The sequence below is a fragment of the Fusarium keratoplasticum genome, chromosome 11, assembly GCF_025433545.1.
Source record: "Fusarium keratoplasticum isolate Fu6.1 chromosome 11, whole genome shotgun sequence".
Classification (NCBI taxonomy): Eukaryota; Fungi; Ascomycota; class Sordariomycetes; order Hypocreales; family Nectriaceae; genus Fusarium; species Fusarium keratoplasticum.
In genome coordinates, this window is record NC_070539.1 from 1,097,550 (window position 1) to 1,112,769 (window position 15,220).

The window sequence follows — 15,220 nt, forward strand, 5'->3', positions numbered from 1 at the left end:
TGTTTTCACCTCTTGGTTCTGCCTGACTGATCAAAATTATTGTCACTACAACCTCTAAAGATCTCCCAGCAAATCCGCTGTCTTCAAAACAATGGCCCCTGTCACCTCTGGTAGCTGCCTCTGCGGGGCATGCACCTACTCATACACGGATGAGCCAGCTATGAAGGTAACGCCGCCTCAACTTACGACTCTATCACTATCTAACCTCTGGCAAGGCTCTCTGCTACTGTGTCACCTGCCGCAAGGTCTCAGGAGGGACAAACACTACTAATTTTATTGTCCCAGAGGAAAAGTTCACCCTGAATAGTGGCCAGCCCAAGTCATTCTCTACCGAGCACGAGACCGGCATGACCATCACCCTGTTCTTTTGTCCCGACTGCGGGACAACCATGTGGAAAGAGGCTTCGGCATCCCAGTTCAAAGGCGTGAAAATAGTTCAGGCGGGAACACTGACAGATCCGACCAATTTCACTGGGAAGATTGATGTCGAGCTGTACGCTCCTGAGAGAGCCTCCTGGCTGGTTGCTCTGCAGGGTGCAGAGCAGAAGGAACAGCTTTAGGTTAGGAAATAGCTCGCTGGGGCTGGCGTTGTGTAAAGGAGCGGAAATTGGCATCATCGATCTTGTCCCACTATATACCTTTGTTGCGAGAAGAGTATCTATTGACATTTCACGCGGTTCAGAGTGAAGGGCTTAATAGCCGAGATCCAAATTGATTGATCGGTTTATCAACGTTGAAGTTGTATTTGAGGGAGACCGTATACCGGCCCGGCTCCCCGTGCTTGGCTCTCGAAAGGTTGTATTTTCAGAGTCAGCCAAGGGCAGCCACTGAGGTTTGTGGCATGGAATGATGCAAGTCTGACGTGTCAGGATTTTGACCGTTCACGCCATCGCAAATGCATGTGAGGATCGGTTTGAAATTGCTGATCAAAGATTTTGAGTTGAAAGGACATCCAGGTCGGGCAGATTTACAAGTCGTTGATGCGTCACGAGGAGCAAGGTGCACAAAGGGGAGTGAGGTTGGAGCTGGATGTTGGCTGGGCGAAGGGCTGTGGGACGGCACGTGATGTAGCCTAATGCCAACAAAGAGATTAGGCCAATGAGCTTTGGGGTTGATCGTTTTAAGTGGAGAGTTCTTTATCAGTGTATCTTATCGATAAGAGTAAACTTAGATAAAACATGCACAACTAGCAGAGCGAGATCGGAGGTTGCATCAAGCATGGATACGCGCTCTCCCCAGAACGACGTCTTGGCCGTGATGCCTCAATCGGATCTAGAAGGACAAGCACGAGATAATGTATTGCAGCATTGGGTTCGGATGGATATCACAAGAAATTTTATTATGACAATTAGGAGTAATTAACCAGTACGGCTTTTTCTTAGTCACACTGCGGCTCTACGCACTCCCCGTGACGATATCCATCTCCTGAATCGGGACCATCTTTGTCCTGAAAAGGAGTTTGTGTCCGACGACAAGGACAACGAACAAGATCAGACTGATGTAGTTCGTGAAGAACTTGCTGGTGTCCCACTCAATAAACACCTCAAAACCACTTGTGATAATGATGAGGACAGTGAATATCAGGCCGTACCAAGAGAGGTATGGCTGGAAAGGGGCCACGTAGGGTAGGCTTGATCGGGGGATTTGATAGAAAGACAGAGCCTTCATGAAGCGGATATGGCATACGTTGATGATGGCCCAGGCGATGAATCCAGCAACCGATGTGATGCTGAGAAACCAGTTGAAGACAACAGTGCCATCATTAGACAGGTTGAGGAATGATAGGAATCCGAAAATGGCACAAAACCCGACTGCGTAGTATGGCGTTCCGAAGCGGTTCGTCTTCTTTAAGAAAGCTGGGGCATGGCCGGAGTCAGCCAGAGAGATAAGAATGCGACTGCTCGAGTAGACATCCGAGTTGGCGGCAGTCAAAACAGCAGTAAGGAGCACCGCGTTGAGGATGGATGGGAGGACCGGGACTCCGGCAAGTTGGGCGACGATGACGAGGGGAGAAGCTGAAGCGTCTTGAGAGTCGCTGAGAAGACCCTCATTTGTGTATGGGATATTGAGGCCCAGGAAGAAGACGGTCGAGATGAAGAAGGAGAAGACACCCCAGAAGGTCCAACGCATAGCAGAAGGAATTGTCTTTTGAGGATCCTTGGTTTCTCCAGCTCCAATGGCGACAAGCTCTGAGCCCTGATAACTGAAGCCGGCGGTGATCATGACGGACCAGAAGCCGATGAATCTGCCAGTCGCGCCCTCTGCCAGATGTTCAGCAAACGCACCGGGCGTGCCCCAGTACTTGAAGCCCAGGTAGCCCTGTTGGCCAACGCCTGCATTAACGCAAATGGAAAAGATGATGAAGCCAATGATAGTGATGACTTTGATGCTGGAGAACCACATCTCAAACTCTCCGAACCACCGCACCGGGAGGAAGTTGGCGATAGTGAAGAGAACCCAAAACACAGCAATCCAAATACCGATGTTTAGGCTCTTGTCCCAGTATTGAATGATAAGGCCAGCGGCGGTCAACTCAAGGGCGAATGTGATTGTCCAGCTGAACCAATAAACCCAGCCCATGGCGAAGCCAAATGTGGGATCGAGGAAGCGTGTGGCATAGGTTGTGAATGCGCCTGCAACGGGTATGTATGCAGCCATTTCTCCAAGAGCAACCATGACTGAGAAGAGCAGGCTGCCCACGAAAATGAAGGCGATGAGTAGAGAAACAGGCCCGGCTGTTGCGAGAGCATTTCCCGTTCCGATGAACAAGCCTGTTCCGACTGCAGCGCCGATGGCGATGAATTGGAGATGTCGGCCATGGAGTCCTCTCTCCAGCTGAGTATCATCGGCAGCTTCGAAGTCGACAGACTTGGACGACTGTGCCGAGTCGTGGGCCTCTGTCTTGGTCTGGATATCCATGAAGGCGGTTGTAGTTGACGAAAAGCAAGAAACAGGCCAAGATTCCAAAGAAGCAAAGAAAGGCCTTCTTCACCAAACTACTGGGACTACTACCTCACATTTTCCAAAAAGGTAGACGCACGAAGCCATTTTATCTGATCCGATGAGTCGAGGCACCATCCGATTCTCGAACCCTCTTGTCGTGTTAGGGCGAAGATTGGTGGAGCCGCGATGACATGAGTTGAATAACCGTTATATAATGAATTGCTTTCTGAGTCCCTGCTCTCCCATTTGTACCCCGGAGAATATGGCGGGACCCCGCAATAACCCCGTGGTTTCTTATCTTCTTTGTCGTGAGGTTTGTGAGATGCCAAGATGATGCGCGTTCTAGCTGATTTCGAGAGGGGCTTGGAGGCTTTTGTGGCTGCAGCCCGCCGCAAGGAAGGGATTTATTGAGCATAAAAGCCCCAAGAGCGCATGAACTTCACTTTTCCACCAACTCGAGTTTTCCGCCCTTGCTGAACAAGGCTTGAGCTCGCTAGTCTTCATACTTGTCGTGCTAAGGCGGATGTACAAGTTGGGCGGAAGTGGGTCTATGGGGATGTCAACCAAGGGCGGAGGCTAAGATTTCATCTCGCGTGAACACCTTCTCTGCCGAGAATCCTTGCCAAGATTTGCTCGCATGATCTAACGGGTTTTCTGGGTTTAATTGGGGACTTAAAGCCGGTGTTGGTAATCATGTCGTTGAACAAGTGGCCGCCGGCCGCCGAAGGTTGGCCCGACGTGATCCCCCACACTGCTGTTACGCAAGAGGACTGATAATCTGGAAGGACACAGGGTAGATATAACTGGGGTAGGGTTTAATCAGAGATCTGATAAATCTCGGATGATATGTTAATTACCTACTTGACTACCCCTCGCCACTCGGCGTTGAACGCGTTGAGGCCCGACTTCGGACCGTCGGCCACATGATAGGGGCTACTCTGAAGATGCTGTCGCGACTGCATGGAATCTGTGGTACAAGGGCACGAAAAGCCTTTGGCATATGCTAGGTTGAAGGCGTAGTGACATATTACGGCCCTTCGTCTACCATCTACAGGACTCACGGAATAGCACACTTGATCGAGGAGAGAAATTCCTTGCGATTAACTACCAGATCCTGTAATGTTATAGCGATATTGACTACATTCAGCCCAATTACTAACTCAGCCAAGTTTACAGAGGGTAAATAAAGAACTTGTTCTCCAGATCAGTCAGATCAAGCATCGAAACGTCAACCTTGACCTTGACCGTCTCATCACCCACCACCTGCTCAACATAGCCCTCTCCATGGTTGCCGAGGGCAGCCTGTTCGGCAATCCACTGTCGGCGCTCCTTGTTCCGCTTAACCAAGATGAATCGAATAGCGAGCAACAGAATAGGTGTCAGCGTGAAACTGGCGACAATCTGCGTGGCCCAGGCGCCGTAGTATCGGTATCCTCCAGACTTCCAGAGCTGTGGTGAAATAATGTTGGAGATGCCGTAGAGAATCATGAACATGGCGTTGCGAGTGAGACGCTTGGTGTGACCGGCACAGCTGGAGGAAAGCCAGCCGAGGGAGATGATCCAGGTCTGCGCGAAGCAGTTCGGCGGGAGGATCAAACAAGCCAGGAGTGCGATTGTCTTGTGCCAAGGAATTGTCACCATGCCAATACTGCTTGCGATACAGGGGATGCACCAAAGCGCTGCCCACCAGGCGCTGTAGTTGGGGAAGAACCGGATGAGGAGTGACGCCGTAATACAGGCAAGAATGGCGAAGCCGCCAGAGGCAACCCAGACCAAAGTAGATCCCAGGGGAGAAACGCCAAGGTCGAGGAAAAGCAGACTTTGTTGATAGGGGAGGTTGTTGGCCAGCATCAGAGTGAAGCCCGAACCGGCAAATAGCCAAGAAACGGGATCCTTCAGGGCTTCGTAGAATTGGTACTTCTTGAACGTCTTTTGTTCAATAGAGCTTCGGGTCGAGTCGTGGACTCGACGAATGGCATGAACCTTTTGCTCGGTGCTTAAGAACCAGGCTGTCGCGGGGTTGTTCGGGTACGCGAACCATGTGATGACGGAAAGAACCAGAGAAATGCCACCTGTGATGATCATAAAGAACTTCCAAGGGCTGGTGCTGACCTTGCTGAAGAGCAAGCCATAAGAGACCAATCCGGTGAACATGGGCGAGCCGATGCACGAGATGTAGAACAACGGCTGCACATGTAGAAGCTCCTGGGGGGTGAAGAACATGGCCATGGTGATCTCGAGAGCTGGGATTACTGAAGACTCGACAAATCCGAGGAAGAAGCGCAGAGGAATGAGAGCTCCATAACTCTTGGCGACGCAGTGCAAGAGGACGACCACGGCCCAACAGAAGATGGTGCCGGAGATGTAGGTGCGGAGTCGGAGCTTTTGGATAAGGAGCTGGCCAGGGACCTGACCGAGGATATAACCTTGTACATGGTTAGAATCTATCGCGAACGAGATACAGGATTTGGTGTTTTAATCTCACCGGTGTAGAAAAGCGAGTTCAAATTGTTATACTCGGCATTGTTGAGGCCAGTATCCTCGAAGAGACCCAGGAGAGTAGCCTGGCCCAAGGTTGACTTGTCCACCTATCCCGTGCATTGTCAGTACTCGAGCTCATATTAACTCTAGATAATCGAGATGGTACTTACATAGAGCATAAAGTCAATGAATGTGACAAGGAGCAGGACGTGGATATAAAGCTTGCGCTTCAGCTTCTTCTCCCCCTCCGGTGTCAGTTCACCAACATCATTTCCATACTGCTCAATGAGCTCCAAGGTCTCATCAGCAGCCTTGTTGGAGATGACATTCCCGTCATGCAGCGAACTGCTGGAGCTCGCATCCACAGCTGGGATGGGGTGCTTCTCGTCGCTCATCGTGCAGGAATGTTCAAGGCGTTGCTTTCTGGTGGAGAATCTGTCCTGCTGTTGCATTGAACTGGAGATCCATCTTGGCGCGTCTTTGCTTTGTCTTAAATACGGATCTCTTTCAAATAAGACTCTGACGTGCTCGGTGAGGTGTTGTCGGCGTCTTCTGTACGAAAGAGGATACGTGAGGAAAAGCTGTCACCGATTCGCCGGCGACCATTGACTACTTTGGGTTAGTGGGTATATCTTCTCTAGTGGAATGATCGGTTTATCCGTGCGTTCTTCTTCTGGACCATGATGTTGCCCGATGTGAACTTGTTGGTTTGCGGTTTCGCTTCACACGTGGTCGAACTATCGACTGACGGTCGGATGTTAAGAAACTTTAATTGTGAGCGGACTTCTAAGAGGGATTCTAGGTCTTTTTCTGGGCCTAATAATGGTGACCTGGTGATATGAAGTGTTGGCTCGGTTTATAATACGATTGCTCGCTCCTCTGACTGGCCTGGTAACCACTTTAATACGCGTTTTCCCTCACAAATATCTACAACATTTTAACATGAAGCCATCCAAAGAAAATTTCTCGAATCTATCAAATTGATCCCCTTCTAATCAAACCGGAAATTGTATTCACTGTGGCAAAGGTCGTCGATGCGATGTTGTTCGGACGCGGCTCCGCCATGCGGCTCCGGAGTGGGTACACTCGGATCGAAGTGCCGGAGGCGAATGGTTTTTAAGATAGATAAGCTGATAGGAATACTGTAGCTTGTGTTAGTAAGGGTTCCCAGGAAAGGGCGATGGTGCAATCGTGCTTCTAAATGATGAGTTGCTGTCTGGTGCCTGAAGACGGCGTCTTGCATTGCTTTATAGCTGTGGTGCCGGGGACCTGAATCTTTTCTAGGCTAGCTTGCTTCTGACTTGATTCTAGATGTAAAATGTTTTTGTGATGGCGAGGGTTCGATGACTACGGAGATGCCGAAGGTGGTTCAAATAAGAATATGACCGTTCCATGACACCACAAATGTGTACCTCTCTAGTCAAAAATGCCCTTATACCCAAGCCACTTGCACGTGGTAGTTTCCGAATCCACCATATTACAGCTCGTCAACTGCCTACCACTGCCTAGCTTCGGCTCAGCAGCGATGGTATAACCATCAGCCAGCGATGCCTTCTTGCCCTGTTCCGAAACCGCTTTGACTTTGTGAAACGTCAGCTCTCCAAAATCGGGAAAGTAAGAGTCAGGATCTTGAGGTGTCATGAAGCTCTCGACGATCCACTCTGCGTGGTTTGTGCAAAGAGTGCCGTTTGCCGGTGCGGTTAGATCGATCTCGAATCTCGAAGGCTAGGTTAGCTTCAGAGGAAGAGCATTTTTCGTAGATTTCTCACTTCTTGTTTTGGGTGAAATTCTCCCAAGTAAATGCGCCCGTAGTGTTGTCCTTTTGTGTCACCGTCATGCGCACATGATCCCCGATATCAGTCCAGATACCCTGGGTGTCATCTAAAAAGATGGGTGGGTTGGGCCACCATTCGTAGAATGCAAAGACACCAAAATCACCCTCTTTATCGTATAGGTAGTAGTAGCCTCCCTGGATGATCCCTCCATCGTAGACCCTTGCAGGGTCATCGCACGTGTTTTGATCGCCGCCGATACCGACCCAGACGGACGAGCTGTAGTATGCGGTGGAGTTGTAGCCATAGGGGAATGTGATGTTTGGGATCACAACCTCCGCAGTTACGGAGGCAAAGCGTGGTCCGGCGACTTCGCCCCCGTTCCAGATGTAGCTCACTCTGTGTTGTACATCTCGAGGGTGCTGTCGAATCTTGTCGTGGGATTTTAGGCTTCTCGGAATGATGCCCTTGGCCCTCGCTGTGGCAAGGTCTAGGGCATTGACAAGAGTGCCACCTAGTAAGAGCACGTTGCTGAGAAGCTGAAGTCTCATCGTGTGCACAGATGTATGAATATTGAAAGACGAGTGACCAATGATTGAAAACTGTTTGGTTTCACAAGACTTGGCGTTGCCAAGCATGTTCTTATATATATAATCATTTCTACCTATGTACAACAAGGTCCGATGGCTTCCGTCACAAGTTATCCGCCAATTCTTAGCTATAAGAAAGTTCCCGCTGTAAACGTCTCTCAGGTCACTATCAGTGCCAAACATCCTGGCTGCGTCCACATGAAGACAAAAGAACCCTGCGATAATCCCTTAATTTCCATTCATTCGGATTTGTGGGTCAGTATCGTGGCCCGTGACGGTGTTTAGAGTTCATGGCTAAAACTTCTTGGACCTCAATTCCAAACCACCGGGTAACTCGGGATGATTCGTCACGCTCGTATTCACTATTATACCTGGTAAACTCAAAGAAAATGGGAATCATGAGTTATCCAAGAGGATCCGGTATTATAGATGTCCACGGATGCCGAAAGCATGACATGGAGTAGCGAGGGCAACTCCGTTCGTACCCAACATTCGTGCAATGTATGATCGTCAACTAAGTGGGTAATTGAGAATATAATCGGCGTGTTCTTTCTTGTTGTTTCCGCTTACTAACTGCCTGGATTCTGCTCGTCTTGCTCCGACATCGCCGGTAACTGCGGTGGAAAATCCATCCAAGAGAATGCCATGTCCACCTCTGCCAGTGAGCTCACATTAATCCCACTATCAACGAGAGACAGAGCTGAATCCGACGACATGTCTTTCTCCCTGGGCAAGGCCTGGTTAGCCATTGACCTGATGCCATCCGAAACCTCTCGAGCCAAAGCCCAAACCGGATACAGTGTTTTTAGTATGCCGAGACTCAGGCACAGACGACTGTGGAATTGGTCGGAATATCGAGATGGGCGTAGTGAAGAAGCGGATAGTTGAATGGTGCAGCTAAGAAGCAACCCATTGAGCATCAAGGGACTGTGTTTGAGGGCTGATGATTCTAGACCAACCAGGTCGATGAAGTGCTTGGCAGCCTCGACTGCTTTGATACCATGCATTGACCTTGAGTAGGTCGGTAATAGATCCAGGCTAGACTTTATTCCCGACGCCGCTGCGATGACACCTACAAGATCACTTCGGGGAAAGTGGAGGTACATGGTCGTGTACTCGACGACAGCGTGTGCTTGGAGGAGCGTATGATCCACACCCCCTGTAGAATCCACAGGCTCTGCTTTACCAACGCCCAGGTGATGCGGCCAGGCAGCCAGGAGATTGTCGACATTTTGGATCTGGTCACGATGGACTTCATGAGTCGAGGCTATCGACAGCGCGCGAGCGAAGAGCTGGGCAGCCTCTATGCGGTACGCGAAAGACGAAAAGGGGAGGTCGTCATTGGTGTATATCCTCGACTCAAATTGTTCAAGCGTCGAAGGTTCAAATAACAGCGGTTCCCCCGAGTATAGAAACTCCTCACACGGAAGAGGCATGTCTGATTTGACCGAATTGCATCGAAAGTTGGGCTTGTGGTCGAGCGCGGCCATGAAGCCGTCTGTGATGTAGAGCTCCCACCAAGTTCTCCTAATGCTTTCTTCCACGACTGGAGATCCAGCCGAGTGGGTGACACTGAATGATTTGCGGTGCATGTCGAGGTCCAGGGCGAGAGAGATAGCTTCAGAGAGGCTTGAGCGGGATCTGTCGTATACGCAGCGCGCATGAAGGATCATGGAAAAGAGCAGAAGAGCTTGGACGAGCACAAAGTTACGCTCTCCTCGGTCCCATGCCTTCTTCAGTGCATCGTCTGCCATGCCTTGCATCGTCTCGCTGCATATCGTTCCGGAATAATGGCAGCCGATGAGATGAATGACCAACTTCATGTATGGAGGGTAATTCTGTGACGTGTAGAGCGCTCGAGGCACCAGAAAGGGATGTGCTCGAAAGAAGTTTGTGTAGAAAAGATTGATGAGAAGAGTGTCGTCCTCTACCGGCTCAGTCTCATCGCTAGCGGTCTGCGCCCTTTGCAGAAGACATTCTGCAAGGCTTGGCTCACTCCACGGGTAATCATTCCCATCAACGGAGGGTTGGAGGTCTGTGAGAGCACTGTGAGGATCGGCGGAATCCCAGACGATTTGCTCAGGCTCTCGCCGACCAGCTCTCAGAGTTGAATCCGTTGACGCGCCCGTCGTTGACAAGTCTCCTGGAGAGCGTGAAGCAAAATGGTGAAGCTTTCGTCGCTTCAGGCCTCGTCGCGATGGTTCATAGCGACATCGCAGTCCCTGGGTCTGGCAGCGCATGCATTGAGGGGATCCGGCGTCGCATTTGACGTGCTTTCGGCGACATTCCGTGCATGCTAGCGCGCTGGGTTTGCTGGAGCCATCTTGGTGTGAGTTCACTGTCGGGGATGTCTCGGAATTGACGCTGTGGAGGGACATTGATGGCAACCAATATCCAAGAGGCTGTTGCGGTTGGAACAATCATCTAAATGAGATTTTCAGTGTCGATTCAAGAGGATGCATGCAGAATAACGCGCAACAATTGCTCAGTGTTAACGCCATCTTATCGAGCGGATGAGCCCCTGGAAAGTCGGCTCCGCAAAGGCCGGATCCAAGATCACGCAATGCTAGTTGATAAGGCGTAATATGGGGCCAGTAAATGCATACTATTCATCACAGAGAACCTTGGAATGGGAAAGAATATTTGTATTTCTGGCGAAATCGCGCCATAAATATGTACTTGTGAAGTCAGCTGCGAATCAGCGTCGCGTCTCCCTTTTGTCAACTGCCTCGCACACAGTGCAAGGCGCCTTCTGCATCAGACGCGCTTTACATGTAAGAGGCATCATAGTAGCCCTTGGAGGCGTAGCTACCCGTCAGGACAGTCGAGATAGACACTGCCGAAGAAAGCTTGGTGTAGAAAGAAGCTCGCGTGCCCGAAGCTCCAGCACCGGTGTTGCTGTACTCTCCAAAGATGACGTTGCTGGTACGCTCGTCGCCGGTGTTCCACACCTTCCATCCGGCAGCGTTGATGACAGAAGTCATGCTCGTCTTCTGGAAGACGACGCGGGCGTACTCTCTCCAGGGACGGCCGAGGTAGTACGCGCCGTTGGAAACAGAGTTGCCAGAGGCTGCAGCGATGTTGCAGTTGTTGAAGACGTAGTAGGAAGGGTTAGAAGAAGAGTCACGGCCGTTGGCTATTGGAGTTGTTAGTACACAAGTATTTGTTATGTAACGCTTCTTTCTTACCTGTGATGTAGCCAATGGACGCGCTGACGACGCGAAGATCACACTTCTCAAACCAGCTCGAAGCCTTCTGGCCAAAGATAAAGTCAGTGGCACCCTGAATTAGGCACTTAGAGTACAGCTGATAACCCTCGTTGCTGAGAAGAGTGTCCTGGTAGCCAGTGAGGGCACATCCGTAGTATCCGCTGTCAGCGTAGGCGCTCAAGGCGACAGCCTGGCTGCCCTTGCCGTACGTGTTGGCAACGTTGACATTGTACAGCTTAAAGTTGGGCGACTTGACGCGCAGAGTGGCGCTCTCGTCGTTGTTGAGACCATCAGCCTGGCTCTTCTTGGCGGTGATGGTGACCTTGTTTCCACTGTAGCTGCTGGTGTCGGCAGTGTATCCGTAGATGGACAGCTGAGCTGAGCGCTTGGGCACAAGGACCTGCTCGTTGTAGGTGCCCTGGTCGATGAAGATGCACTGAGAGCCGCTAGCGCTGGTGGAGAGGGCGTTGACGGCAGCTTGAATAGTGCCGTATTGGCCACTAGACGGGGACTTGCGCACAGTCAAACATCCGCTTGGCGCAGAGGTTCGGCTGGCAGCAAAAGCTGCAGTAACAAAACTCAAGGTGGCAAGAAACTTCATCTTGGCTACTGATACAAAGTCGATAGTAGTCTGATCCAATAATCATCATTCATCAAGTCATCCAGCTCTTTATAAGTCCCCATTGCTGTCTTCGAGAAACCCGTCCCATTTACGTACAACGTGCAAACTTTAAACGCGATTGGTGGAGAATAGCAATTTCCAGACGGATTAATACGAGGTAGCAGCGAGGTTAGCCTTGAAGATCGTTCGGTTCCCCCGGAGCCACGCCTTCCGAGCCTCGTTTCAGACGTTTCAAGTCAAATGCCGGTACCCGGGCAAGTTCAATGCATTGAGTTTGCGGGGATGGCGGGTGGTTGGTGGATTAATCTGGGGTCATGTTCTATTGGAGACGAGGGGGGATGTTCCGCCAAGGATTGGATATATCTGTTTCATGCATCATTCTACCATGAAACCGGTTAGTAAGAAGTCAGGCTGAGAACAGCAGTTGAGTTTGGCTGCTTGCCCCTTAATAAGTTGCGGTCTGACACATTGTGGGATAGACTTTATAGCGGGCTCAGTTAAGACGAGACACAAAGCACAATCACAAGGCGGTCAAGCTAACTGTAAACTGAGTGTGAAGCGAATTATTCAATATATTAAAGCTAAGCTTCCCCAAGGCTCCAGTGCCGTCACCCGGCTAGGGCTCGATCCAATCATAGCTGTAATTACATACGTGTCGTTCAGCACAAAAGTTTTCCCGCCAAGAGAATGGCAAAGTCCATAAAGCATAAGATTCATAAGAATGTAAAAGAGTTTTTCGTCCCCTGCCTGAGAAAGGCACACACAACTGCAGGGATCACCCCGGGGCAACAAAGAAGAGTCGAAGTGGTAAGAGGGTCAGCAGAAGAAGAAGGGAAGAAGACTGCGACTGCTGGGGTCGCCAACTGGGCTCATTTCTGGATAAATGGTTAGCAGCTGTATATACCTGAGAGAAAACTGGGGACTTACAGAGAAGAGCAATGGCACCCAGGACAAGGAGAGCCAGGGCAGGTCGGAGGTTCTCACCGCCGTTAACAATGACAATGTCGTCGTCAGGGTGCTTGCAGACGGTGGGCTCGACCCAGGGGACAACCTCGAAGGGGCTGTAGCCCAGGCAAGAGGTGTAGGCAACCTTGCAGTGGTCAATAACGTCGCCGGCCTCATCGCAGCACTTCTTGTAGATGGCGGTGCACTCGATGCAGCACTCCTCGGGGGTACCCTTCTTGCCAGTGTTGGGCTTGGTGCCGGTCTGAGAAGTGGGAGGGCCGCTGATGATCTTGCCGCCGTTGTCCTTGCTGTCGCCACCCTTCTTGGTACCAGTAGAGTCGCCGTGCTTGCAGACAGTAGGCTCGACCCAAGGGATGATGTCGAAGGGGCTGTAGCCAAGGCAGGTGGTGTAGGCAACCTTGCAGTGGTCGATGACATCGCCAGCCTCGTCGCAGCACTTCTTATAGACAGTGGTGCACTCAATGCAGCACTCCTCGGGAGTTCCAGAAGGCTGCTTGGTGGGGGGGCCAACGATGATCTTGCCGTCCTTGCCCTTGGGAGGATAAGAGTCATGCTTGCAGACAGTAGGCTCAACCCAAGGGATAATGTCGAAGGGGTTGTATCCAAGGCAGGTGGTGTAGGCAACCTTGCAGTGATCAATGACATCTCCGGCAGCGTCGCAGCAAGCCTTGTAGGTGGTGGTGCAGGTCACGCAGCACTCCTCAGGAGTTCCAGAGGGCTGCTTAGTAGGGGGGCCAACGATGATCTTTCCGTCACCGCCCTTCTTGGGAGGAGGGTAAGGCTTGTCACCGTGCTTGCAGACATAAGGCTTCTCCCAGGGGACAATGTCCCAGGGGTTGTAGCCCAGGCAGATAGTGTACTCGGCCTTGCAGTTCTCGATGATGGCACCGTCGGCGGCACAGCAAGAGTCATAGACAGTAGTGCACTGGATGCAGCACTCCTCAGGGGTTCCGGTGGGCTTGGGGGGCTTGGGCTCGTTGTGCTTGCACACGGTAGGCTCGATCCAGGGGATGATGTCGAAGGGGTTGTAGCCGAGGCAAGTGGTGTACTCGATCTTGCAGTGGTCGATGACATCGCCAGCAGCGTCACAGCAGGCCTTGTAGGTGGTGGTGCAAGTGACACAGCAGACCTCGGGGGACTCGGTCTTCTGGGGGACGGGGACGGTGGTCATGCTCTTGGAGCAAGCAGTGGGCTCAACAAAGCCAGTGCCGGCGTATGGGTTGTAGCCCAGGCACTGAGCGTAGTCAGAAGCGCAAGAAGCGTGGTTAGCACCGGGAGCACTGTTGCAAGCATCGTGCTTCTTGTTGCAGTCCGCCAGGCAGGGGTCGGTGGGCAACGGCAATGGGGCGACCGAGCTGGTAGGAACAACGCTGGTGGGAACAACGGTGGTAGGGGGAACGACGGGCTCGGAGGTGGGAACCGGGTCGATGGTCTCGACGGGCTCGGTAGTCTGGGCCAGAGCACCAGAGCCGAAGGCCACGGTCACAAGACCGGTGAAGGCGAACGAGTATCTCATCTTGATGTTGTAGTTGTGTTTTGTGTTTGTGCTTTCAGGCAAGGAGTGACAAAGTGGGATAAAACGAGGAAAAAAACAAGGTCGAACCTAAAAGAGTGGCAGACGCAATCGGCTTGTGAACGAGTGAAAGCTGATTGATGCTGATGAAGAATTTCGATTTGAACGGACCATCGCGACCCTTCTTATACTCGGATCTCGCAGGTTGAGGCCGGACTGTCAACTCCCATGCCAAGAAAGGGAAAGGTGCCTCGGGAATCTGGGGAATATCCCTGGAATTGACAGGATACGATATTTCCCCGGATTAAGATGCCATACGCCACATAGGGCCAGCCTGGCCCTACCGGAGGTGCTCGTCTAGACGGTCTCCCTTGAGAATGTCTCAGACTCTGACCACTGGGCTGACCTCGGGTATTGGGATAAGCAATGCAATGCAGCCACAGACAACTTAAGGGATAAGCTAACAGGTAAGCATAATGAGGGCTTGTAATGAGAGGTTGGTCTCGTGTCTGTGATAATTTAGCCGTGATACAGTCTCAGGAGTCTGCATATTCAGCTGGTCTGATTAGATCTCACCGATACGAGTCTGCAGCAGGCAAACAAGGGAGAAAGCGAACACAATGTCTCGGACTATCGGGTTAGATCCGAAATCCCATCCAATCGCATAGACTCCAGGTGTTTTACGGCTCGGCGACATGTCTACCGACGTCCCATGCCCAGCTTTTCAACGGATTGTAGGGTTATTTCCAACGCAGGGGTTTGGTTGGTGGCTGCAACTCTGGGAGAATGATGGCTTGTCTGTCTCCCTGCGTAGGGCGGGAAAGGAGGGGAGAAGTAAATTAGGTGGACTTGGAATTTGCTGCACATGATGGTTTGCGGTTATCTGAATGGCTTCAGTTGAATTAAGAGGCAAACATTCAAACATTCAGGCTCGCAGGAGATTCCCCAATTGGGAGCAGTTTCGAATTTCTTTCTTTTTTCAGTTTGGCAATGCATCTTGACCGAATGTTTACGTTTTGAATTGAAGGGCGTGTCCTGTCTCGCAAGAGACTACACCGCTCTTCTTTACGGACACAACTTGTCGGAGGTCTTACCCTGGACCAAGTGGACACCAAAGAGGTATT

At 51.2% G+C, this 15,220-nt stretch overlaps 7 protein-coding genes across 7 annotated transcripts; 1 reads left to right on the forward strand and 6 right to left on the reverse strand.

The window, feature by feature from the left end:
* Positions 1 to 91: 91 nt before the first annotated feature.
* Positions 92 to 560, forward strand: NCS57_01317500 (CENP-V/GFA domain-containing protein; the record flags this gene model as incomplete). Its single annotated transcript, XM_053062821.1, has 2 exons — positions 92 to 166; positions 216 to 560. 2 exons carry the CDS (start codon positions 92 to 94, stop codon positions 558 to 560), a joined length of 420 nt encoding a protein of 139 aa, XP_052907716.1.
* An 835-nt stretch (positions 561 to 1,395) lies between these two features.
* Positions 1,396 to 2,919, reverse strand: NCS57_01317600 (AA-permease domain-containing protein; the record flags this gene model as incomplete). The annotated part of the gene is made up of 1 exon (XM_053062822.1): positions 1,396 to 2,919. One exon carries the CDS (start codon positions 2,917 to 2,919, stop codon positions 1,396 to 1,398), a length of 1,524 nt encoding a protein of 507 aa, XP_052907717.1.
* Positions 2,920 to 4,113: 1,194 nt separating this feature from the next.
* Positions 4,114 to 5,876, reverse strand: NCS57_01317700 (uncharacterized protein; the record flags this gene model as incomplete). The annotated part of the gene is made up of 3 exons (XM_053062823.1): positions 4,114 to 5,369; positions 5,429 to 5,531; positions 5,595 to 5,876. The coding sequence occupies 3 exons, from the start codon at positions 5,874 to 5,876 to the stop codon at positions 4,114 to 4,116; spliced, it is 1,641 nt and encodes a 546-aa protein (XP_052907718.1).
* A 964-nt stretch (positions 5,877 to 6,840) lies between these two features.
* Positions 6,841 to 7,747, reverse strand: NCS57_01317800 (uncharacterized protein; the record flags this gene model as incomplete). The annotated part of the gene is made up of 2 exons (XM_053062824.1): positions 6,841 to 7,141; positions 7,194 to 7,747. 2 exons carry the CDS (start codon positions 7,745 to 7,747, stop codon positions 6,841 to 6,843), a joined length of 855 nt encoding a protein of 284 aa, XP_052907719.1.
* A 608-nt stretch (positions 7,748 to 8,355) lies between these two features.
* On the reverse strand, positions 8,356 to 10,164 carry NCS57_01317900 (Zn(2)-C6 fungal-type domain-containing protein; the record flags this gene model as incomplete). The annotated part of the gene is made up of 1 exon (XM_053062825.1): positions 8,356 to 10,164. One exon carries the CDS (start codon positions 10,162 to 10,164, stop codon positions 8,356 to 8,358), a length of 1,809 nt encoding a protein of 602 aa, XP_052907720.1.
* Positions 10,165 to 10,554: 390 nt separating this feature from the next.
* On the reverse strand, positions 10,555 to 11,596 carry NCS57_01318000 (Pectinesterase; the record flags this gene model as incomplete). Its single annotated transcript, XM_053062826.1, has 2 exons — positions 10,555 to 10,922; positions 10,975 to 11,596. The coding sequence occupies 2 exons, from the start codon at positions 11,594 to 11,596 to the stop codon at positions 10,555 to 10,557; spliced, it is 990 nt and encodes a 329-aa protein (XP_052907721.1).
* Positions 11,597 to 12,392: 796 nt separating this feature from the next.
* On the reverse strand, positions 12,393 to 14,099 carry NCS57_01318100 (uncharacterized protein; the record flags this gene model as incomplete). Its single annotated transcript, XM_053062827.1, has 2 exons — positions 12,393 to 12,492; positions 12,541 to 14,099. 2 exons carry the CDS (start codon positions 14,097 to 14,099, stop codon positions 12,393 to 12,395), a joined length of 1,659 nt encoding a protein of 552 aa, XP_052907722.1.
* Between the last annotated feature and the right edge of the window lie 1,121 nt (positions 14,100 to 15,220).